Source organism: Thamnophis sirtalis, unplaced genomic scaffold (assembly GCF_051295495.1).
Source record: "Thamnophis sirtalis isolate CommonGarterSnake01/CBP01778 unplaced genomic scaffold, rThaSir2_p1.2 scaffold_7, whole genome shotgun sequence".
NCBI lineage: Eukaryota > Metazoa > Chordata > Lepidosauria > Squamata > Natricidae > Thamnophis > Thamnophis sirtalis.
This window is the reverse complement of record NW_028261387.1, coordinates 44995765-45014938: the sequence shown is the minus strand read 5'-3', so window position 1 is coordinate 45014938 and position 19174 is coordinate 44995765. Positions and strand designations below refer to the sequence as shown.

At 37.2% G+C, this 19174-nt stretch overlaps 2 protein-coding genes and 1 non-coding gene across 4 annotated transcripts; 2 read left to right on the top strand and 1 right to left on the bottom strand.

The window, feature by feature from the left end:
* TMEM167B (transmembrane protein 167B) lies at window positions 1-2972 on the top strand. The gene is made up of 3 exons (XM_087719887.1): window positions 1-149; window positions 412-543; window positions 1726-2972. The coding sequence occupies exons 1-3, from the start codon at window positions 140-142 to the stop codon at window positions 1806-1808; spliced, it is 225 nt and encodes a 74-aa protein (XP_087576013.1). The 5' UTR covers window positions 1-139; the 3' UTR covers window positions 1809-2972.
* A 2532-nt stretch (window positions 2973-5504) lies between these two features.
* LOC148044630 (small Cajal body-specific RNA 2) lies at window positions 5505-5879 on the top strand. The gene has a single exon (XR_015697440.1).
* A 2788-nt stretch (window positions 5880-8667) lies between these two features.
* Window positions 8668-19153, bottom strand: CFAP276 (cilia and flagella associated protein 276). Of its 2 annotated transcripts, XM_087719886.1 has the most exons (6): window positions 18323-19152; window positions 16599-16747; window positions 13030-13146; window positions 10982-11097; window positions 10182-10309; window positions 8668-9703 (listed from the first exon to the last, which is right to left on the bottom strand). In XM_087719886.1, the coding sequence occupies exons 3-6, from the start codon at window positions 13129-13131 to the stop codon at window positions 9633-9635; spliced, it is 417 nt and encodes a 138-aa protein (XP_087576012.1). In that variant the 5' UTR covers window positions 13132-13146; window positions 16599-16747; window positions 18323-19152; the 3' UTR covers window positions 8668-9632. The 2 variants fall into 2 exon arrangements, with proteins under 2 accessions (XP_087576012.1, XP_087576011.1); XM_087719885.1 differs by lacking the exon at window positions 16599-16747 and having other exon boundaries at window positions 18323-19153.
* Window positions 19154-19174: the final 21 nt, after the last annotated feature.

The window sequence follows — 19174 nt, the reverse complement described above, 5'->3', positions numbered from 1 at the left end:
AGGACTCTTCGGCGATCAAGAATGTTTGGCCCTCTCTGAGCTCCATTAGCTTCACTTGGCGGTTCCGGTGCCGCGTTGGCCGTTCGTTCCTCCTGGAGATGCGGTGACGAGCTCGGCTTTGACTCGTGGGGAGGCCGTCATGGCTAATGGTGAGCAGCTGCCCCTTAGTCCGGTTCTCTCTCTCCCCGAAACCCTCTCCTGGCCGTTCCCTCGGGGCAACGTTGGCCATTCCCCGCTCGCCGGCCCACCCGTGTACTTATTCTCTCAGGAGTGGGGCGGTTCCCTCGTGCCAGGGTCCCCAGACCTCCCTGGGTTAGTCCCCCTTTCATGCTACCCCACCCCCCCGCAGCCCCCGCAAGCAGGAACGCTCCACGCCACCGGCCCTGACTTTCTCTTCCCTGTTCTTGGCAGTGTATTCCCTGGACGGGCTCTTGGTCTTCGGCTTGCTCTTCGTTTGCACCTGCGCCTACTTCCGGAAGGTGCCTCGCCTGAAAACATGGCTCTTGTCCGAGAAGAGGGGCGTCTGGGGTGTATTTTACAAAGGTAGGGATCTCGCACAGAGCGCTAAGCACCGACACGGTAAAGCAGAGGGAAAACTTTATAGACAAGCGCTGAGAAGCGTTGAGTAGGAGCTCAGAAGTCAAGCTGATGGCATCTTCGGCAGGAAGGACAATTTAATTTAATTTAATTTGTCAAACGCGTATAAGATAAGAGATGTAAGTATAAATATGATTATGAATACAGGAAATGGATACGAATAAGTGGGGACAGTAGGAAAGGGACGGTAGGCATGTTGGTGCGCTTATGCATGCCCCCTTACAGACTTCTTAGGAATGGGGAATTAGGAATTAATTATAAATTAATTAAATTTAATTTAGACCAACTTTTTTTTGCCATTGCACTTCCCTTTAGTATAATCTTAGCGTACACACCTCCCTTAAAAACAATCCGAGCACAAATGAGCAACGAAAGCAGTACAATAAAACTTTTTAATAGATGGATTTTATTGTGACAATGAACAACTAAAGGTTCTCTCTCTCCCCCTCCCCTTTCCACTGGTACTCTTTTTGTACTTTCTCAAGAAAGATACCCCTTCAGTTTGGGAAACCCTGGGTTAGATGGAAGCTAGTTTAGTGTATAAATCAGACCTGGGTGGATAGAAGTTAATTAAGCATTTGCTATATTGTGATTTAGCTTTAAATTTCTTTACATTTATTTGATAAAGAGAGTGTTGATACTTTGATATAATTGGAAACGGTAGATGTCATTTATATAAAGCAAATGTTTCATTCATCTTTAGCCTTGGTATAGCATACGTATTGAGACTGGAGGGTTTAATCATGCTTAGCTTTATGTTACTCACAAAGATGGTAGGACAATGTGCTGGTGAATATCACTTTTCACTGGTTGACTGGAGGTCAGCAAGTTGGATAGAGGTAGACTTCTATTATAGGGTCTCTGCTGTGGCTCAAAAGTGCTGGCAGTGTTATAGATTCTATGCCAGTGTTTACAAATTGAAAAACCTTAAAGAGATTCTGTGAGCAGTATGCAGAAAACTGGCTTGAAATGTTAGATCAAAAGATTTGAAGTTAGCTAGGCTGGCAGTGCACTCTTAGTGTGTACATTGCAAGAAAGCATTTTTATTTTTCTTCATTGTCGAAGAATTATATGAAATAACATGTGCTTATTATTGTTTGAATAATAAATATCTTTCATGTTTTTCAGCGGCAATCATTGGTACCAGACTTCATTCAGCAGTGGCAATATCCTGTATTGTCATGGCTTTTTATGTCCTCTTTATAAAATGAATCCCATTGCTTCAGATGGACAACTGTTTAAATGAAGACACTATGCTATTTTGCTTCAGAGGACTGTACCTCCTAGCAGAATTCACAAGAACCTATACAGATGGCAAGGAGAAATTCTTCTGTGGCCACGTCTTGCTTGAGACCAAGGGAATGTTGTTTAGATAGAACGTCTAAAAGAGTTTCGACAAAAATCAAAAATTTTATATGCAGATTATTAAAATTAATATTAGTCTATACAAAAGAAATATCACAGGTTTGTGACAAGTAGAAATGAATGATGCTTTTTCCAGTTTGATATAACATGGAAGTGGAAAGGTTACTCTAGTATTTCTTTTGTCCCCAAAATGTAGTAGCATTGAAAGGCTGTAGATTTTTTTCCTTTGATTACTATACTTTGAACCCAAACTCATTATAACAGGAATAACTGAAGATGAGAAACTAGCCAATGATAGAAAACAGTTCTGCATTATGGAATTCTTGAAGAATTGAAACATGAAGGAAACAAAATACAATTTGGTGGCGTTCACTTATCTTTTGCTATAATTAATCTTGCCACCTCATTTAAATTGCTGAATATGGTTAAAATGTCATGTTATTTTGTAGAACCCAGTTTGCAAGTAAGAATTAAAAGAACTTAAAATGCGATATGGTATAGGAGAAAACAGTGGGGGCATATGCTGTTACATAAGATGTGAGATGCTAACATGTTTAAATTACATATAAAGATAACATGTATATTTTGAGATGTGTACATACTTAAAGATTTGTTCTAGTCTTTATTTTTATTATACTTTTAAATTTTCCTCATTCCACCCCTCCTCTTGATAGTAACCTCCTATCACTATGTGCTTAAAGTGTAGGAGATTCTCTTCTAAAATAGGAGCATTACTGTAAAAGAACATGTGTGACTTGTATATTTAAAGTTTATAATGTTGTAAACATCTGGCTGATTGACAGATAGTTTTAAGTTTAGCCCTAAACAATTTTAATCCATTGTTTTTTATATCAGTTCAACCTGAGAAAGCCAAGTTTCTTTTTCAACATTGTACATCTTGTCACAGTACTAATTACATATTTATAAATCAGCAAGAACACTAAAGCCATAATTTGGCCTTTGGTATTCCAGCAATATGTGTTTGAATAAATCTGCCTTTTTTGATCTTCCCTGTATTTCCTGTCTGATATATATTTGAGCCCTTCTCTTTTTTTCCTGTGTGATTCTTGCTGTTAGAAACTAAACAAATAAAAAAAGTGTTTGATGTAGAAATGGGAAGACAAAAATAGAGGTGCTAGTTTGAGTAGTGGGTTATTACTTTCAGCATTTAGAGGATTTTATTTCAAGGCATGTCTCCAATAGAAATGTTAGATTTCTTTTAACGAATTGAATAAATATTTGACCACATTAATTATATAACTTAGCAATCAGTAAAGCAGCCTTTTAAAAAGCTTCTTGTCTGTTTGAAGATATATTTTCATGTTTGCTATGAAAGCTAATTACCTAGACAGTGATTGGAAGAAAATATTAAAATCTTAATGGTTTTCTGGGGGGAAAAATCTATTAGAGATGTTGTTTTTGATTATTTGTAATTTAGGGAACCTTTCTACAGATACTTTACCAATACATAATTCTGGGAAACCATAATGCTGTCAAAGATCAACGTTAGGATTATTCCATTAATGAAGATAAATATCAGACTCTAAAAGATATAATTTCTTCTTCATTGCTTTTGTCAAACTTTTAGTGCACATGAAGGAATGCTAAAAAGCATTTCAATACAATACAATGATATATATCCATTTTCCCTGATGGGATTATATGAAAATCTGTGCCATGCATAAGAAATGGCTTAGTTTTAGCTCTATTATTCAAAATGCTAAAGTCTGCTTAGTTTCCAGCTATCCAGAAGATACCTCAGTGATAACTTGTCCCATGATTATATATATAGTGTAAAGTCTATTTAAATTTCTTTTAACCATTGGAAGTGAATTTGCTTGATCAATTAAATCTTCTCTACATTTCCTTTCTTCACCTAAAGCTGATGACCAAGTTTTGCAGTGAAGTATTTAGGTTTTTTCTTCTTTATATTAAACATTTTTAAAGAATATGAATAATTAATAAAAAACAAAAAGATAAGTAAACCATCTGAAATGTTATGAACATTATTTTTAAATATATTAGTTGCCCATAAAGCTATGAAATATATCATTTTAAGGGAAAAACTAAAATTGCTATTATTGGTTAACAAAATATAAAACACTCCTTGAAAAAATGGGATATAATTAGATCAACATTAGAGATCAAATTTCTCATAAAATTGAAATGCAGACTCCAGTGTAGAAAAATTTGAGGTGTAGTACAGATCTATGAAAAATGGTTTCCAGTTAGAAATAGAATTCCGCATCAAGATTTACTCTTTAAAATGAAGTTACTTTGGACATCAAGCATATTCCTATAACTTGACAGCCATTCTTCCAAGGAAGGAATCAAACATCCTTTTCAATAAAAACATACTTTTTCTGCAGGTAACATATATAACAGCTAATTCTGTATCTTTAGATGGAATATACAACTTGGTAAAATTCAATAAAAATATTGCAGGTTACAAAACTTTAAACACATGTTTTATTCTAATATGAATTATTTTCCAAAGAGGTTGATCATATAAGAAAAATGATCAAATTGGTTCATTACATTTCAAAAACATTTCAGAAAATATATACCAGTTTCAAAGCATCCGAATTTTGATCACGTGACTATGGGGATGCTGCAATGGCCATATGAAAATGAGTCAAGCCACTTTTTTCACTTTTTTCAAACTCCCACCAAGCAAGTTGAATACCTGTATTCCTTCTTGTTCCTGAAGTTATTTCTGTGTTATTTTTAAGATGTGTGGATTTCAACTCCCAGCATTATCCAGGGTTGGGTAGTAGTTAAAATTTCTTGAGTTTGAGAAAAGCTGCTTTATAGAAACTTGCCTTGTCACGTGGTAACCCCAAATTTTCTAATTATAGGGATGTCACTTTTGAGATTTTAGCTGCGATTGTTCTCGTTAGTCTAATGCAGATAGTATTTATTACGAAATACTGTGCACATATAATTAATAAAATGTTATATCAATTCTCATTGTTGATGATTTTTTGATGAACACCATAGTTAAAACGTTTAGGCACACAATAAAATGCCAATAAGAAAACCATATGCTTACATCCAGAAAGGGGAACGAATAGAATATACTGTTACCCTGTTAAAGGCTTACTGTACAGACTGACGATCTGTGTAGTTCCGGTGAGCCTTTGGAGATTAACGTGGAAATACAGCACACAAATAATCACGGATGCGTGGGGGAAGGAGAAGAGCAAATTCAAATGAAAAGGCAGTACTATTTAAGCGAAAAGGCAACTATGTCAAGTACTTCAACTACTCCCCCACCCTCCATATATTATTCTGAAACGACTTATCCGGCAGCCTTAAACTCTTTTCGAAATTCCGGCCATTCGAACACCGGGTAACTAAAACGCCCTATCAGGCGCCGGCTTCCTTCGCGGCTCCGACGCGCAGCTCTCCCTCCTCCCTCCTGGGATCTCACGGAAAGCCGCAGCTCGCGCGAGCCCCGGCCAGAGATCTGTTGCGATACCCAGAATGCAGTGCGGAGTAGATAAACCGCGGAGGCAAGCCCGGCCATCTTTGTGTTGGCAGTCAGGGCGAGTGATTGTGGCGTGCTTGTGAGTGGGAGCGAGTGTGGTTTGGGGGATTTGCTTGAACCGCGCCTGTAGCGTGTCTGTGTGTGTGTTATGTGAGGCTTCGGGAGGTGTATGTGTGTTGCCCTGCTCTGCAACAATTACGTTCCTTTTACACGTTGATCTTATTTGATCGGGCCGAGATGTCGCCGCCTTCCCGGCCTGAAATGAAAAGAGCCGCTTCTGTGAAGCCCTTGGCGCTGTACAGAGAAGCTTAGGTTTAATGAGCGTGCGGCCGTATTGTCGGAGATGATGAATTGATCAGATAGATGAGGCTGGAGGTTGGAAAATTCCTCTTCCTAGCCAATGTGTATCGAAGCGATTCTGATCCGGCTTCAGTCGAGGAACTTCTTTGTTCTGGCGGGCATTTTATTCTTCGGGCTAGAAGCACCGACGTCCAGTAAAGTCAGGATTCGATTTTCCTTAACAGCCCTGTGCTGGCAGTTGAGTGTGCTTTCTTTAAAACTTAATAAAAGTTAATGCGCCCAAGAGGCTGGCGATGCTCTAAAGATCGATCTGAGGATGGTATGCGCCTTTAAAAAAACCCGATAAAACCGATATTATCAAGGCATAAGGGCGCATGGTGGATAAGGTGCTGTCTCTTACAGCTACAAACTAAGAGCTTCCTCTTCAGGAACTAATGTGTGCATACAAGTTTGGGAAATTGCTTTTTTACTTTTAAAAAATGCTATTTCTAGTTTCCAAATTAAAATTCCAATATAAAACAGAATGAGAATCTCCCAGCTATCATTGTCAATAATGAGGAATCAAGGGAGTTTAAAAAGTTCCAGCAACACCTCTGAAATATCAAAATGTGACCTCACTTGAAACCTTCGTTAAGTTACTTTGAGCTGTACTTTGTTCTTTCATCTTTAACACTCTAGTTTAATTTCTGCTTTTTCATGTCTTAGTATGCATTCTTGGCAAGTAAGAATTATGCATATATGGAATATATTTTGGGCATAATAGCAATTAAAAGACAGCTTGTTTAGCCAGCAGCCTGAGTTCAAAACGTGAATGCATGCTGCATGGCAAGGTGACCTGTTACTTACCCCAGATCCTGCTCACCTAGCAGTTTGAAATTATGCAAGTGCATAAATAGGTACCACTTCAGTGGGAAGGTAACAATAGCATTCTGTGCACTTTAGCGTATAGTTATGATGGCCACGGAAGCATCTTCGAACAACGCTGCCTCCCTCAGCTAAGAAATAGAGATGAGCACCACCCCCTAGAATTGATTATGACTGGGCAGAAAACTTAAGTGGAAAGCCTATATTTTGACTTGTTAAAAAATTTAAACTTTAAAATGTGAGATCTGGCAATATGCTTCTAAAATGTAGCACAATGTATTGTCTAGCTTCGTGATGGCGAACATATAGCACAGGTGGCACGCAGAGCCCTCTTTGTGGACATATGAGCCATTGCCCCAGCTCAGCTCCACCGCACATGCGCATGCACCTCCCGCCAGCCAGCTGTTTTTTTGGGTTTTGGTGCACATATGCCGGGGGGGGGCAGGCCACATGCAGGAGACACGCATGCATGGGGGGCCAGGGGGTCGCATGTGAGGTGGACAGGGTACATGTGGGGGGTCACACATGCATGGGGGGCAGGGGAGCATGGGTTGTGCATGCAAGAAGGTGGGGCACGCAGGGGGTTGCGCACATATTGCACTGGCTATGTGCACACCCCCTTTCAGCATGCGACAACAAAAGGTTAACCACTGGTCTAGCTTGTTGAGCTTATCTTTAATTTTAAATGTTATTTAAGGTGCATGAGATACTCATATTGTGCTAAAATTATGTTAGAAATAAATATTTGGGTTCAATGTTTTGGGGATGTAATCTTTCCATGATAGCAACTGCAGAGAATATACAGCAAAATTTTGTTTGCTGTAATGCAGAGAATGAGAAAATTATAGGTAAATCTAAAGCTGCTTGTTTTCTATGTTAGAAGGCTGAAACTAGCATGAGATATAATATACACAGAAGTAAAATTTCTATGAAACTTGGCTTTGCAAAGAGTTTGTGCTCTTGAGAATATAAGGAGATAATGTTCAGGGAGTAATAAACTTGTATATGAATGTAATAAGTGGTCATTTTGTGGGGGAAAAAATCTTATTGGAAACTTTAGCACAGGGGTTCCCTTTAGCACAGGGGTTCCCTTCTTTTCTATATCAGGGTGCACCCCTAGAACACTTCCGATATATTCTTGCACCCCTTACAAAAGTAAATAATTATATGCATATAATTATGCATATACACTCTAATTTTGAAACTTCTAAACGCAAGTTTTCGCACCCCCTGGAATATCTCACATCCCCAGGGAGTGTGAACATCCTGTTGGGAACCCCTGATCTAGTAGGGCAAGCAAGCTAATTTTAGATTAATTAATTTTAGAGTTTAGATGCTTAATTGTAGATTTTTGCAGTTGGTTGGAAAAAAATGCCTAAAATATGTTTAGCAATATACATTCTTAGTATGTCTTGAAATTCTCCCCAAACAATTTAGAGTGGAAATTTCACATTTGTTTATCTGAATTTTATTTTTTTAATTAAAAACATAATATATCAAGGGGTTTTACTCTGTTAGTCATAGGAAACTTTAGGGCAGTGCCTATCTCCATTTCTGTAAGGCATTCCAGCACTGTGATATATTAAACCAGGAGAAACTGACTTCAGATGAATTTTCAATTCAAATCAGCAAGAACTGGCTTGGGAAGAAATTATGTTCCAAATGTCCTTGATATTAATATATAATGAAACCTTTAATGCTAATTAACTGAGATAATATAATGCTTAGAATGTTTTCATGAAATTGCATGATTTGATATTCATATACAAGAAGGAATATAATTGTTTGAAACTAAAATGTGAAACTATTATCTGGAATCTACCTTTTTTTTTTTTTGAAAAACAAAAATTGCAGCACAGGAACCAGAAGGCAATAATATGAAAGAAGGCAGATGAAAAGATTAATTAAAAATGCATATTAGAGTGGCAAAAAAGATCAGCAGAAGAGAATGAGTTGATTCTAGGGGAATGTTACTGCAGCATGGATTAGTTTAAAAACTGCAATAGGAGGGAGTTAATACTTAATAATGAACAAAATGGACAAGAGATAAATTCTTTAAAAGTATGCCTTTATATGTGAAGATAAAGGATCAAAAATTGAGTCAGTGCAGGAGACAGGAAGTGAATAAACCTGAGAGGTACAGAAACTTGTCTTTCTTGGGTCTCTTGTCCTTTTTCTTAAGAGCAAAATTCTCACACCCCATACTTAGCATAGCTAATAATCTAACATGTTTCAAAAGTACCAGGCTTAAAACTCCAAGGGAAAATATCAGTTCAATAATGTGCTAGATTTGAGATTCAGTTGTATTGGCAAACTTTGGCTTCAGCTTGCTTTTGTTAAACTTGTCTGCACACAGCCATTGCGTTTATAAATGACATCAGGTGCTTTGTCCCCTTGATCTATGGCAATTTTTGTACTTGCAGAACTTTTTTTAAAAAGTTATAGAATTGTGTATTTTGGCATTCAGCCTTTGTTCCTGGTTGGCATTCTTTTTGATCTTGATATAGTACTTTTAATCTTCAGAAATTGGATCACTCTGTTCTTGTGAAGACTTGTGTTCTGAAGTACTCCATAAGTGTATTAGGAATAATTTAGGAATGAAGTATTTGTATTTTGTGTTTGAAAAACATTTTTTTTTTGAAAATTTAATCAATGTTCATATTTTGCTTTGGAGATGTTAACCAAGATACTTTTAGCTAAGATTGTGTAAATTAATACTGTTTATGGTTCAGTATAAATAGTATCTTCTTTGGAGCTGAGTCCAAAGTAGACTAGATTTTATTATTTGACTCCTCCTAATCAAATATCTGAATTATTATGTTTGGGGCTCGGTCCATTGGCAAGAACAGGCTGCTTTTTCAAATACAGCACAGTTGAGCTTTTACTAAAATTCAGTGAAGCTGGCTGGTTTAATGGATGATCTGAAAACTAAGCATACAGTGAGCCAAGAGTTAGCATATGGGCAGCAATTACAGGCCAAAGGGAATAAAGCTGCAACATGACTCTGCAAAAATCATTAATGATAGAAGATCCCACCATTCTCTTTACGGGAATATCCACTATTTGTGGCAGCAGTATGTGGAGCTTCTGCAAACAAAGACAAATCATTTTGTCAGCTATCATTCACTGTTCTGAGAATTGACCCCCCCCCCAACACCTACACACCCACCCACACACACACACCTGGTATCTTACAATGGAACAAAGCTACAGACCTCTCTTGACTTTTTATTGATTCTATCTTTAAAATACTATAAGTTATATAGCCAGGAACTTTTTTTTAAAGAACTACCAATTTTTATTGTATTTTAGATTCCACTTCACTATTGGGATTTAAATATTTTTAATACAAAGTTTACAACACTCTGTTATTATCCACTGAGTGAAGAGGCTTTTAACACAGAACTGTGATTAAGGATATAATATATTGTCTTAAAGGAAAGCTGGATAAAATAATCTAAACTAACTTGAAGGAAAGGTATTTGAAAATCAATCTACTGAAAAGGTTTCTGTTCTTATCCTAGCTCCTCTTCAACCAAAAGAGGCATGTAATGGTCATGCTTACCAATGGCTCCCTCAATGTGGTGGATAGATTCTTTTACAGGATTAACCCAGTGTCTCACAGTAATACCCTTGGAGGTAGGATGCTGAACTGAAGTGTATTTCTTCACAGGCTCTAAAACCTTCAGTGTTCTGCCGTGCTCAAAAACAAAGGACATGCATTAGCAAGAAAGTGTTGCCTTTTGGACAGAGATAATTGTTGAATGATAAACATTAAGGTGAATTAACATATTTTTAAATAATCTTTTATTAAGTAAAAGAAGGATAGGGCTATTTAGCTAAGGAAACAGTAGCGCACTGCTCAAATGTCTGAGAACACTTAGAATTCTAACAGGAATTATTGACTCATAGATTTAAAAAGGACCATTTAGGCTATAGAGTCTAATCATCTGCTCAGTACTGAAAATAAATTAAACTACCCCTGGTATTCTCAAGTATATGTGTATACAGTAGTCAAGAGACTGCATTCTAGAGCTTGGAAACATCTATATTATATTTCCACACATATATTTGTCTTTGTTTCAAATTGAAAATATTAAATATGTATTTTACATGTCTGATACCAGTTGAAATTTACTCTGAAGAAAAGGAAATGTGGCTTATGTGGATAATACTTGTTTAATGTAAAAATATAATCTAATAAAAATGATTGATAGTATTATGGCTATGGGCTTATTGATTACACAATGTATATCCTACTATTGGTTTCATGGCTACAAGAATTGCAGCACTATTAGAGTATGCATCCACTGGAGTCTGATGCTTGTTTTTTTTAAATTTAGAAGAAACAAAACTTATGTTTACCCATGGTCATCCAGGAGGGTCTCTTTATGGAGGACTACTTGACTTTTGTTTTTAAGCAGGTCTTCATGGTGATTGTATAGAGAACTGAGATTAAAATCCAAACTGTCTTTAGAAATCTGCAAATAAGATTGGTAAGTGGGGAGCATGTTAATTTACAAGCATAAATTAAGGATAACGTAGTAGAAATGTTTTAAAAGTGAAATAGTTTATGCAAGCATTTCAGGAATTGCCTATCCAGCAGCAAATGGAGAAAGCAAAAATTTATGTATTGGGGTAAGAACCTTGTAATAAATGTTCTCAGAATTAAGGTTGTGCAAAATGGCACTATTTTATATATCTATCAAGATTAGTAGAATGTATCTACCACAACATACAAAAGCAAGATGTCTTATCCAGACACCTCTAATATATATATATCAATATAAATTGCTTCATTCTACTGTGGTTTCTTTTATTGTGAAATTAATGGAAATAATAGAATTAAAAATAAATAATAATGGATTTTAAAAAAACTTTATAATAGTAATAGCTTTATAGCTTGGTCATATAGATCTAGACCATATAGAAGCATACTAATCTATCTTCTCATTCTATAGTATAAATACATTTCAGAAATCAAAACACATCTCTAGAATTCACTCTTGACACAGGGAGTGTTGTATCGGCTGATTCTTTTAGCTAATCCCCATGTTTGTGCCAATTAGAGGAAAATGCGAGCAAACCCCACTCCCTACTAACACTGATGATGTTATCTAGTTTGGTAATAAAACATCTGCAAGAAAACAACCAATCTCAGAAAGTAAAGAACTCTTAGAATTCTTAATACAATGTAAAATTCTGTAATTTTGAAATGCAGTTTAAAATTTCATTTATATGAAATGAAATTCATTTAACTATATTCTCTAAAATTATATTAATGATTTGAAATCAAATGAAACTATGACCGAACACAACCAAAGTATATAAAACAGCCCAGAAATACCTTACAATGCCGCCATGAAAAAATGCCATGACAAAAATAAGAAAAAAAGTTTATTTGGAAAGTTCAGTAAACATGAACCAAGAATTTCTAATCAAGTGACTTCATCTATATGTCACAAGTGTATTTAGCATTTTTTAAAAATTGTGCCCATTGATTTTCCAAGGATTTCTTGTTCCACAAAAAATATTACTGTCCTAACTTTAATTGGTATAGAATTGAATTGTTAGGTTGTATTTCAAATACAGCTTCTATTGAACATTGTTGAACATTCAAGAATTTCTGTTTCTCTGAAGCTGCTAAACACATCTAGGCCATGTTCTAATCATACATATTTAAACTGAATATATTGATAATTACGGTATATTCAAAATATAACTGCAAATCCTTAAAGTACTATTAATAATTAACCTATTCAACGCATTGATCCCTTACTCCACTTAGAATTTCTAATGAAAGATTCCTCCCATTTTCAAATTAAGATTATTTCATATCATCTGTTTCTCATGTGAATAAAGTTCAAATTTTAACAGCTTCCCTATTAATGCATCTAGAAGCCTTCAAAGCTAGAAAGGTGTACATCCATTTGATAAAAATTGACCCAAAGACTTACCAAAATTTCCAAAGACTCACTGACTCTTTAAACAAATAGCAATAGCAATAGCAATAGCAGTAGACTTATATACCGCTTCATAGGGCTTACAGCCCTCTCTAAGCGGTTTACAGAGAGTCAGCATATTGCCCCCAACAATCTGGGTCCTCATTTTACCCACCTCGGAAGGATGGAAGGCTGAGTCAACCCTGAGCCGGTGAGATTTGAACCACTGAACTGCTGATCTAGCAGTAGCCTGCAGTGCTGCATTTAACCACTGCGCCACCTTGGTCCCAAGCAGATAGTAAATATTCATTCCAAACAAACATTTTAACAAAATGAAGTGTCCTTTGAAGTTCTCAAGGTCTATTTAATACACATACATTTCTAAGGCATTTTAAAGAAGGGATAGTAAGGGCTAAAGAAGAGAGAAGGCACCTTGAAAAAAAAAAGACAACAATATCATTTCTTTTTTACCTCAGAGTCTGAGTACCAGACTTCTCTTCTAATGCTTGCCAAAGTTGCTGTTCCATGTAGCCTACTCCAGGTATCTTGTTGCTGAGAAAGATGGGAGGGCATGCCATAGGAGGTGTTCTGGATCAATAAGAATGATACTAAACTTATACTGACTCCATAAAAAGATAAAAACTTAACTGCTTACTATTTATATTCACTTTCAATATTGTCTTATTGAATCCAAGTAAAAATATTGGCCTTTTCCTGACTAGGTCAGTCCTATTGACGTGTGTATGTTCAAAATATAGGATTAGTCCAGATGTTCTAACCCAGGCTTCCTTAGAAAGCAAGAAGCAAAGTTTTGGTCCCAAAAAACTTCTTTTATTTACACGACTGTGAATTCCTTTCATTCACAGTCAGCAAGGCTTGCAAACAGTCTTTCAGGGGAATGTTTATCCACACGGACTTTATCTCTTTTAGAGTGCTGCCAGATAACTAGCTTACAAACACAGCGCAAAGCAAAACTTTACACTGGGTCTCTTATAATCACAAACAGAACTTTCCACTCTTGATACGACTGGATTGTTTCCTGCAAAAGCCCACTCCCTGTTCATTCTTCTTTTGTTTCCTATGGGAGGGGCCAATCACCTCCAAGGTGTGGCTTTTACTCTTAAGTCGACCCTGCTTTCTTAGTTGTCCTTGTCTTCTGGCAGCTCTGCACATGCGCACACTGGGAACAGTTCCCAGCTGTTCTTCTGCCTCACTGCTGTCTAACTCTCTGCCTCAGATGCAGAGCCCTCGTCTGAGCTTTCCTCAACCCCCAGAACTGAGCCATGTTCCTCCCCAATGTTCTCACTGTCCAACATTGCTGCCAGCTCTGCTGGCTGCCTGCGGGCCACAGCACCAGATAGCCACATGCAGTAAGACAGAAATACAGCTTGTCCTTGATTTACAGCTGCAATTGATCCTGAAATTTCCATTGCTAAGCAAGACAGTTGATAAATGAGTTTTGCCCTTTTTACGACCTTTCTTGCCACAGTTGTTAAATGAATCACTACAGTTGTTAAGTTAGTAACATGGTTTATATTTGATATACTGGTTCCACCACAAAATCGCGGAGGACAAAATCGCGCTCGACGAAAGCGCGCATTTGACGTCATCACAGTGCGATGAAAACATCGCGCTGTGATCGAAAAATGTAAAAATAAAGCTAAAACCTTACCCTAACCCCCCCAAACCTAACCCTAAACCTAACCCTTAACCTAACCCTAAATCTAACCCTAAACCTAACCGTTAACGTAACGAAAAACCTAACGCTAACCCTTAACCTAACGCCAAACCTAACGCTAACGCTGTAAACCTGACCCTAACCCTTAACCTAACCCTAACCCTTAACCTAACCCTTACCTTTATGTGAATCAGCTTGCTTTAATTTTAATTTTATTTCAATTTTTAATTTTTTTCGTCGCGCTGTGATGACGTCACATGCGCGCTTTCGTCGAGCGCGATTTTGTCCTCCGCGCTTTTGATGGGTCACGGATATACTAAGTGAATCTGGGTTCCTCATTGACTTTGCTTGTCAGAAGGTTGCAAAAGGTGATTGCATGACCCCAAGACATTAAAACCATCAAATGCATGCCAGTTGCCAAGTGTCTAAATTTTCATGACATGGCCACAGGGCATGGCAACAGTCATAAATCAGTTTTTTTCAGTGCTGTTGTAACTTTGGTCACTAAATGAATGGTTATAAGCTGGGACTACCTATACACAGGTTTTTCTAATCAGAGAAAGTCAACATAGCAACAAATTTCAGCAGATGGATAATATCAAACCATTCTTGCTTTAAAAGGAAATCTAAAATGTTATATAGAACCGCCCTTGTATTTTTAAGATTGCATGTTACAAAGGATTCTCAACATATTTTTGGCAGTCTTCCTCAACCTGTTAGTCTCCAGAGAAGTTGAAATAAAATGCATAAATATCTTGCCAGACTATTAACATAGAAGACTGGGACTTGCAGTCTAACTTCTCTGAAGGGCATCACATTGGGGAAGAGTGATGTTAAATTACCTACTTGGTAACAAATCCCAAAATTGATTGCTTGACTTGGACAAAACTGATGGCTTGGCTTAACTCAGATTTGACCAATTAGATCTTTGGTATACATTCTGACAGAGGTTCTATTGTTATGTTTTACAGTAGTTCAGTGTTTTCTTTTCTTTAAATTTTTTCCTAATCCCCTTGTTTAAGAAAGTTCTCATTATCTCAGTGAAATATAAATATACCTATGATAATTGCATTGTGCTCTTTTTATGTTTTGCATTTTTATAAAGAACATTATAGCAAGATAAGTCACATAATTTTGACAAATTGGATCTCCTATCCTTTGCCTTTCAAGTCTTTTTTTCTTGTTCATCTTGATTTATTAGTCTGGGTGGAAGGCCTATTTCTCTCTATATAATTAATATGAGTCATTAAGGGACAGTAATTGTCTGAAAAGCAAAAAAAATAGGATACATTTCTCAGATGTGCATTTTGCACATACTAGATATGCTTAGGGCTATTTTTAAAGCCAGACCTCCACATTTTATCCTGCATTAATAAACATAAAATATGTATCTCAAGTTCAAAAGTAGTTTCTAGCATCATCTGTAAAACATTATTAAGACGCTGAAGGGAGGCTGCCCTATCATTGAGTTCACAGCACATGGCTTCTAAAAATTTTTTTTAAAGTTTTTTTATTTTAATTGAACAAAAACACACAAAAAAAGAATCATCCTTCATTGCATCTTGTAGAAAGCATGTCGGTTGGTTACAGATAAATTTCATGCATTTCTTCCACAGTCATTACTTATAGTTCATATTAGATTATACACTTTAAATCAAAAATCTTTGTATCTTACTATCAAAGTACCACAATTCTCATTTGACTACAATTATTTGAACATGCATTTACCTCAAATCATTCATACTTAAAGACACAACCACATAATGGCATTCATTAGCTATTTCAAAAAATCCTCCAATAACATACCTTTATGACATCTTTTAAGTAAAAGTAAATTAATAAAGTTTCTAAACATTCCCCCCTTTCCCCCCAACTCAGTTTAGAATTTATATCCAAGTTACTTTCGCCAATACCATATCATGTATATATTGTTAAACAATGTCTGTTGACATTTCCTTGTTGTTATTATAATTGGCTAAAAATCATTTACTATTTATGTAACATCTCTCATCAGACACCCCCCCCCAAAAAAGCCTTACACCTTTATAACAAGATTTAAATAAAAATTTATTAATAAAATTTATAGGTCTTTTTCCAAAGTCACAATTTGCAATTTATATCCAAATTTCTTTTACTAGTTTGCCAGTACATGTATATATCATTAAGCTGTATCCATTATCATTTCATTATTGTTATTATAGTTAATTATTTGATAACAAATAAACATTTAATAACAATCTAAAACAATCTAAGAGTTACTAAATTCCTACTTATTGATCACCAAAATCAACTAATTTTTTATTAACAACTTTCATTGTCAACCTGTATCTTTCCAGTAACAAAACAGTCTTATCTCTCTTACCAATTGTGGTGTCAGTCTTCTTTTTATCTCCTTTATACGGTTTTTATAGACTTCTCTCCGCACTTTGTTGCTTGAAGAATCTCTCAGGTAATCTCGTTGCCCATCAGCTGCTACTAAAATTAGCTTGTCTTTGGTTGTCAATCTTGCTTCTGAAAAAAATTCTCTTCTTAAGTCCACCATCATTACTATTTTTCTTCTTCTTCTGTGTCCTGGAATCTAGGGTAGAGCTCCAATTTGTCGAATTTCCTTTTCCATATTCCCTTCTTTCTAATTTCACCCACATTTGCTCCATTAATAAATTCATCTATTGTCTTATCTTTATCTTCTATATCTTCATTCTCCCCTTTAATTTTTGGGACTCCAATCCCATCATCTTTTGCTGTGAGGAAGACTACTCTTTCCAACTTCTTCTGAATTCTCCCATAGCCTTCCAATAGATTTTGAATTCCAGTCAAGATATTTTGGAATTTTAAGGTTTCCTCATCTGAATATTGATCCATGTTTTCAAAAAAGAAGAAAGAAAAAAAAAACCAATAGCCACTGCCACTCTAGCCTTCCAGGCCTCTTTTTTTAAATTTTAGATTGACTTGAACACAAGTTCTTTTATGCTCTTCAAAGGAGAAGGGTTGTTCCCCCCCCCCTTTCTTTCCCCTGCCAAAATAGTCCTCAAAGGCACCTGTGAAAAAAATTCATGCCTTTGGCTCTTTATCAGTTTCTATAAACAAGTTGCAAACCCTTCAGCTACAAAGTCAGTGGAATCAAAGAAGGAAAGAGAAGAGATACGTTGTTTCAAAAACCCCAGCCTCTGACCTCCGAGTGGCAGTGTTGCTACTTTTCACTTATCTAATATTTATCTCTGGCTTATAGGAAACAAAGTTCTTTAGATTTCTTTTAATGAAATTTAATAACAAGTAATAGGAAGAATTGTTAAAATAAGAAGGTTTTAATCCAGAAGTCAAAAAATAAAGCAACAAAAAGCAGAAGAAAAAAATCAATCCGTTCACTTGAAGAGGAGAAATGAGAAACGTTGCGAGCACTTCAATCCACAAAGAATAGTTACAAAGGGGAAAAAAAGCTTTCCAAAGAAATCCAATATGAGTTAATTTTGCCGCTCAGTTCTTTTGCTTAAGGATCTAATTTGGCTTTAACAAAAAATTTCTTTGGGCAGTCTTTCGCAAAATAGAAAAAATACCTCTCCAGATGGACTCACTTTCTCTTTTCACTTCCTTCCTTCCGAAGCCGTCCCAACTTCATCAGCCTGGGAGCTGCCTGTTTACCGCCGGCTTGAAGCGCTTCCCTTGGGTGGATCAGGGACTTTGCGATGTCCCTGAGACCAGCAAGGCTTTGTCTTCCTGATCACCATCTCTATGGGACAATTTACGTCTCAATGGACCGTCCAGCGGCAAAAGTGTCAACGGCGGTCTAAGAGTATCGAGACTGCACATTGTGACATTGGGAGGTGGCTCCTCCTTCTCCTATTTAGGGCTATTTTTAAAGCCAGACCTCCACATTTTATCCTGCATTAATAAACATAAAATATGTATCTCGAGTTCAAAAGTAGTTTCCAGCATCATCTGTAAAACATTATTAAGAGGCTGAAGGGAGGCTGCCCTATCACTGAGTTCACAGCACATGGCTTCTAAACTTCATTAGGATAAACAAAATGCATCACAATGCAAATGCTTTATATATTTTAAAGAAAAAATTAAAGGGATCTCTCTTACCTGTGCATTCATATTATCACTGTATGTGTTTTCATTTTCGTAATGAGGGAATGGAAAAGAGTTCCTAGCGGGTGACATACTCCAGCCTTTCTCAGCAGTAGGGTTGCCAGCTGCCAAATGCGGGTGCCGATTTCTCTCCCCGCGTGTCAGTTTTGTTTAGGATACGAGGGCGGTTGCTAGGCGACGGGGTCTTTTAGAGTCTTCCGGTCACTACGTATTAAAGCGCCCCCTGATGGCTGGAAAGAAAAGCGAAGCTCTTGGGAGGCAGAAAGAAACCAGAAAAGCGGCGCGGGGCTGGAAAGGACAGAAGCCAGCACGCGCTTTATGCTCCTTCACGTGAAATAAAGAAAAACGCGCCTTTATAAGGACACTTATAAAGTCGAACCCCCCTTTCCTTCATGTTTACGGCCCATGGTTGAAGCGCATTGAATAGCTCCGAAAGACTTTCTAACAATTCTCTCCTCTCCTAAACCCCAGCGGGGCTACTCCGAAGAGTTAGTCCCAAGTGAACGGAAACATTAAGGCACCGCCAGTCAAACACCAAAGAGAGAAGCGAGGCACCCAGTTTAATAGTCTCAGAGCCCGACAATAACTTGAGTTAAAAGGAACGCGCTCCCAGGAACCGGCAGGCGAGGGGCGAAGAGAGTCGGGCCGCTCCTGAGTCGAGAACGGCTGCCCCGAAGCGCCACCCGTTACCCGGCTCGGGATTGGATCGTTAGTGCAGCGCGCGTGGCTTGAGCGACTCCGGCGAGGCCTGTCTGGGGGCCGCTGAAGGAGCGCTTCGAAAGCAAACGGCTGTTCCTTCGCCGCGCGCCACAGCGACTCGCGCGCTTCTCGAGCCTCAGGTGCTCC

Coding starts and splice junctions, on each gene's coding strand:
- TMEM167B (XM_087719887.1), top strand. Junction 544..1,725: donor CTGGGGTGTATTTTACAAAG/GTAGGGATCTCG, acceptor CATGTTTTTCAG/CGGCAATCATTGGTACCAGA.
- CFAP276 (XM_087719885.1), bottom strand. CDS start 18,400: ATGTCACCCGCTAGGAACTCTTTTCCATTCCCTCATTACGAAAATGAA. Junction 10,310..10,981: donor ACCCTCCTGGATGACCATGG/GTAAACATAAGT, acceptor TGAGCACGGCAG/AACACTGAAGGTTTTAGAGC. Junction 9,704..10,181: donor CCACATTGAGGGAGCCATTG/GTAAGCATGACC, acceptor CTTTGTTTGCAG/AAGCTCCACATACTGCTGCC.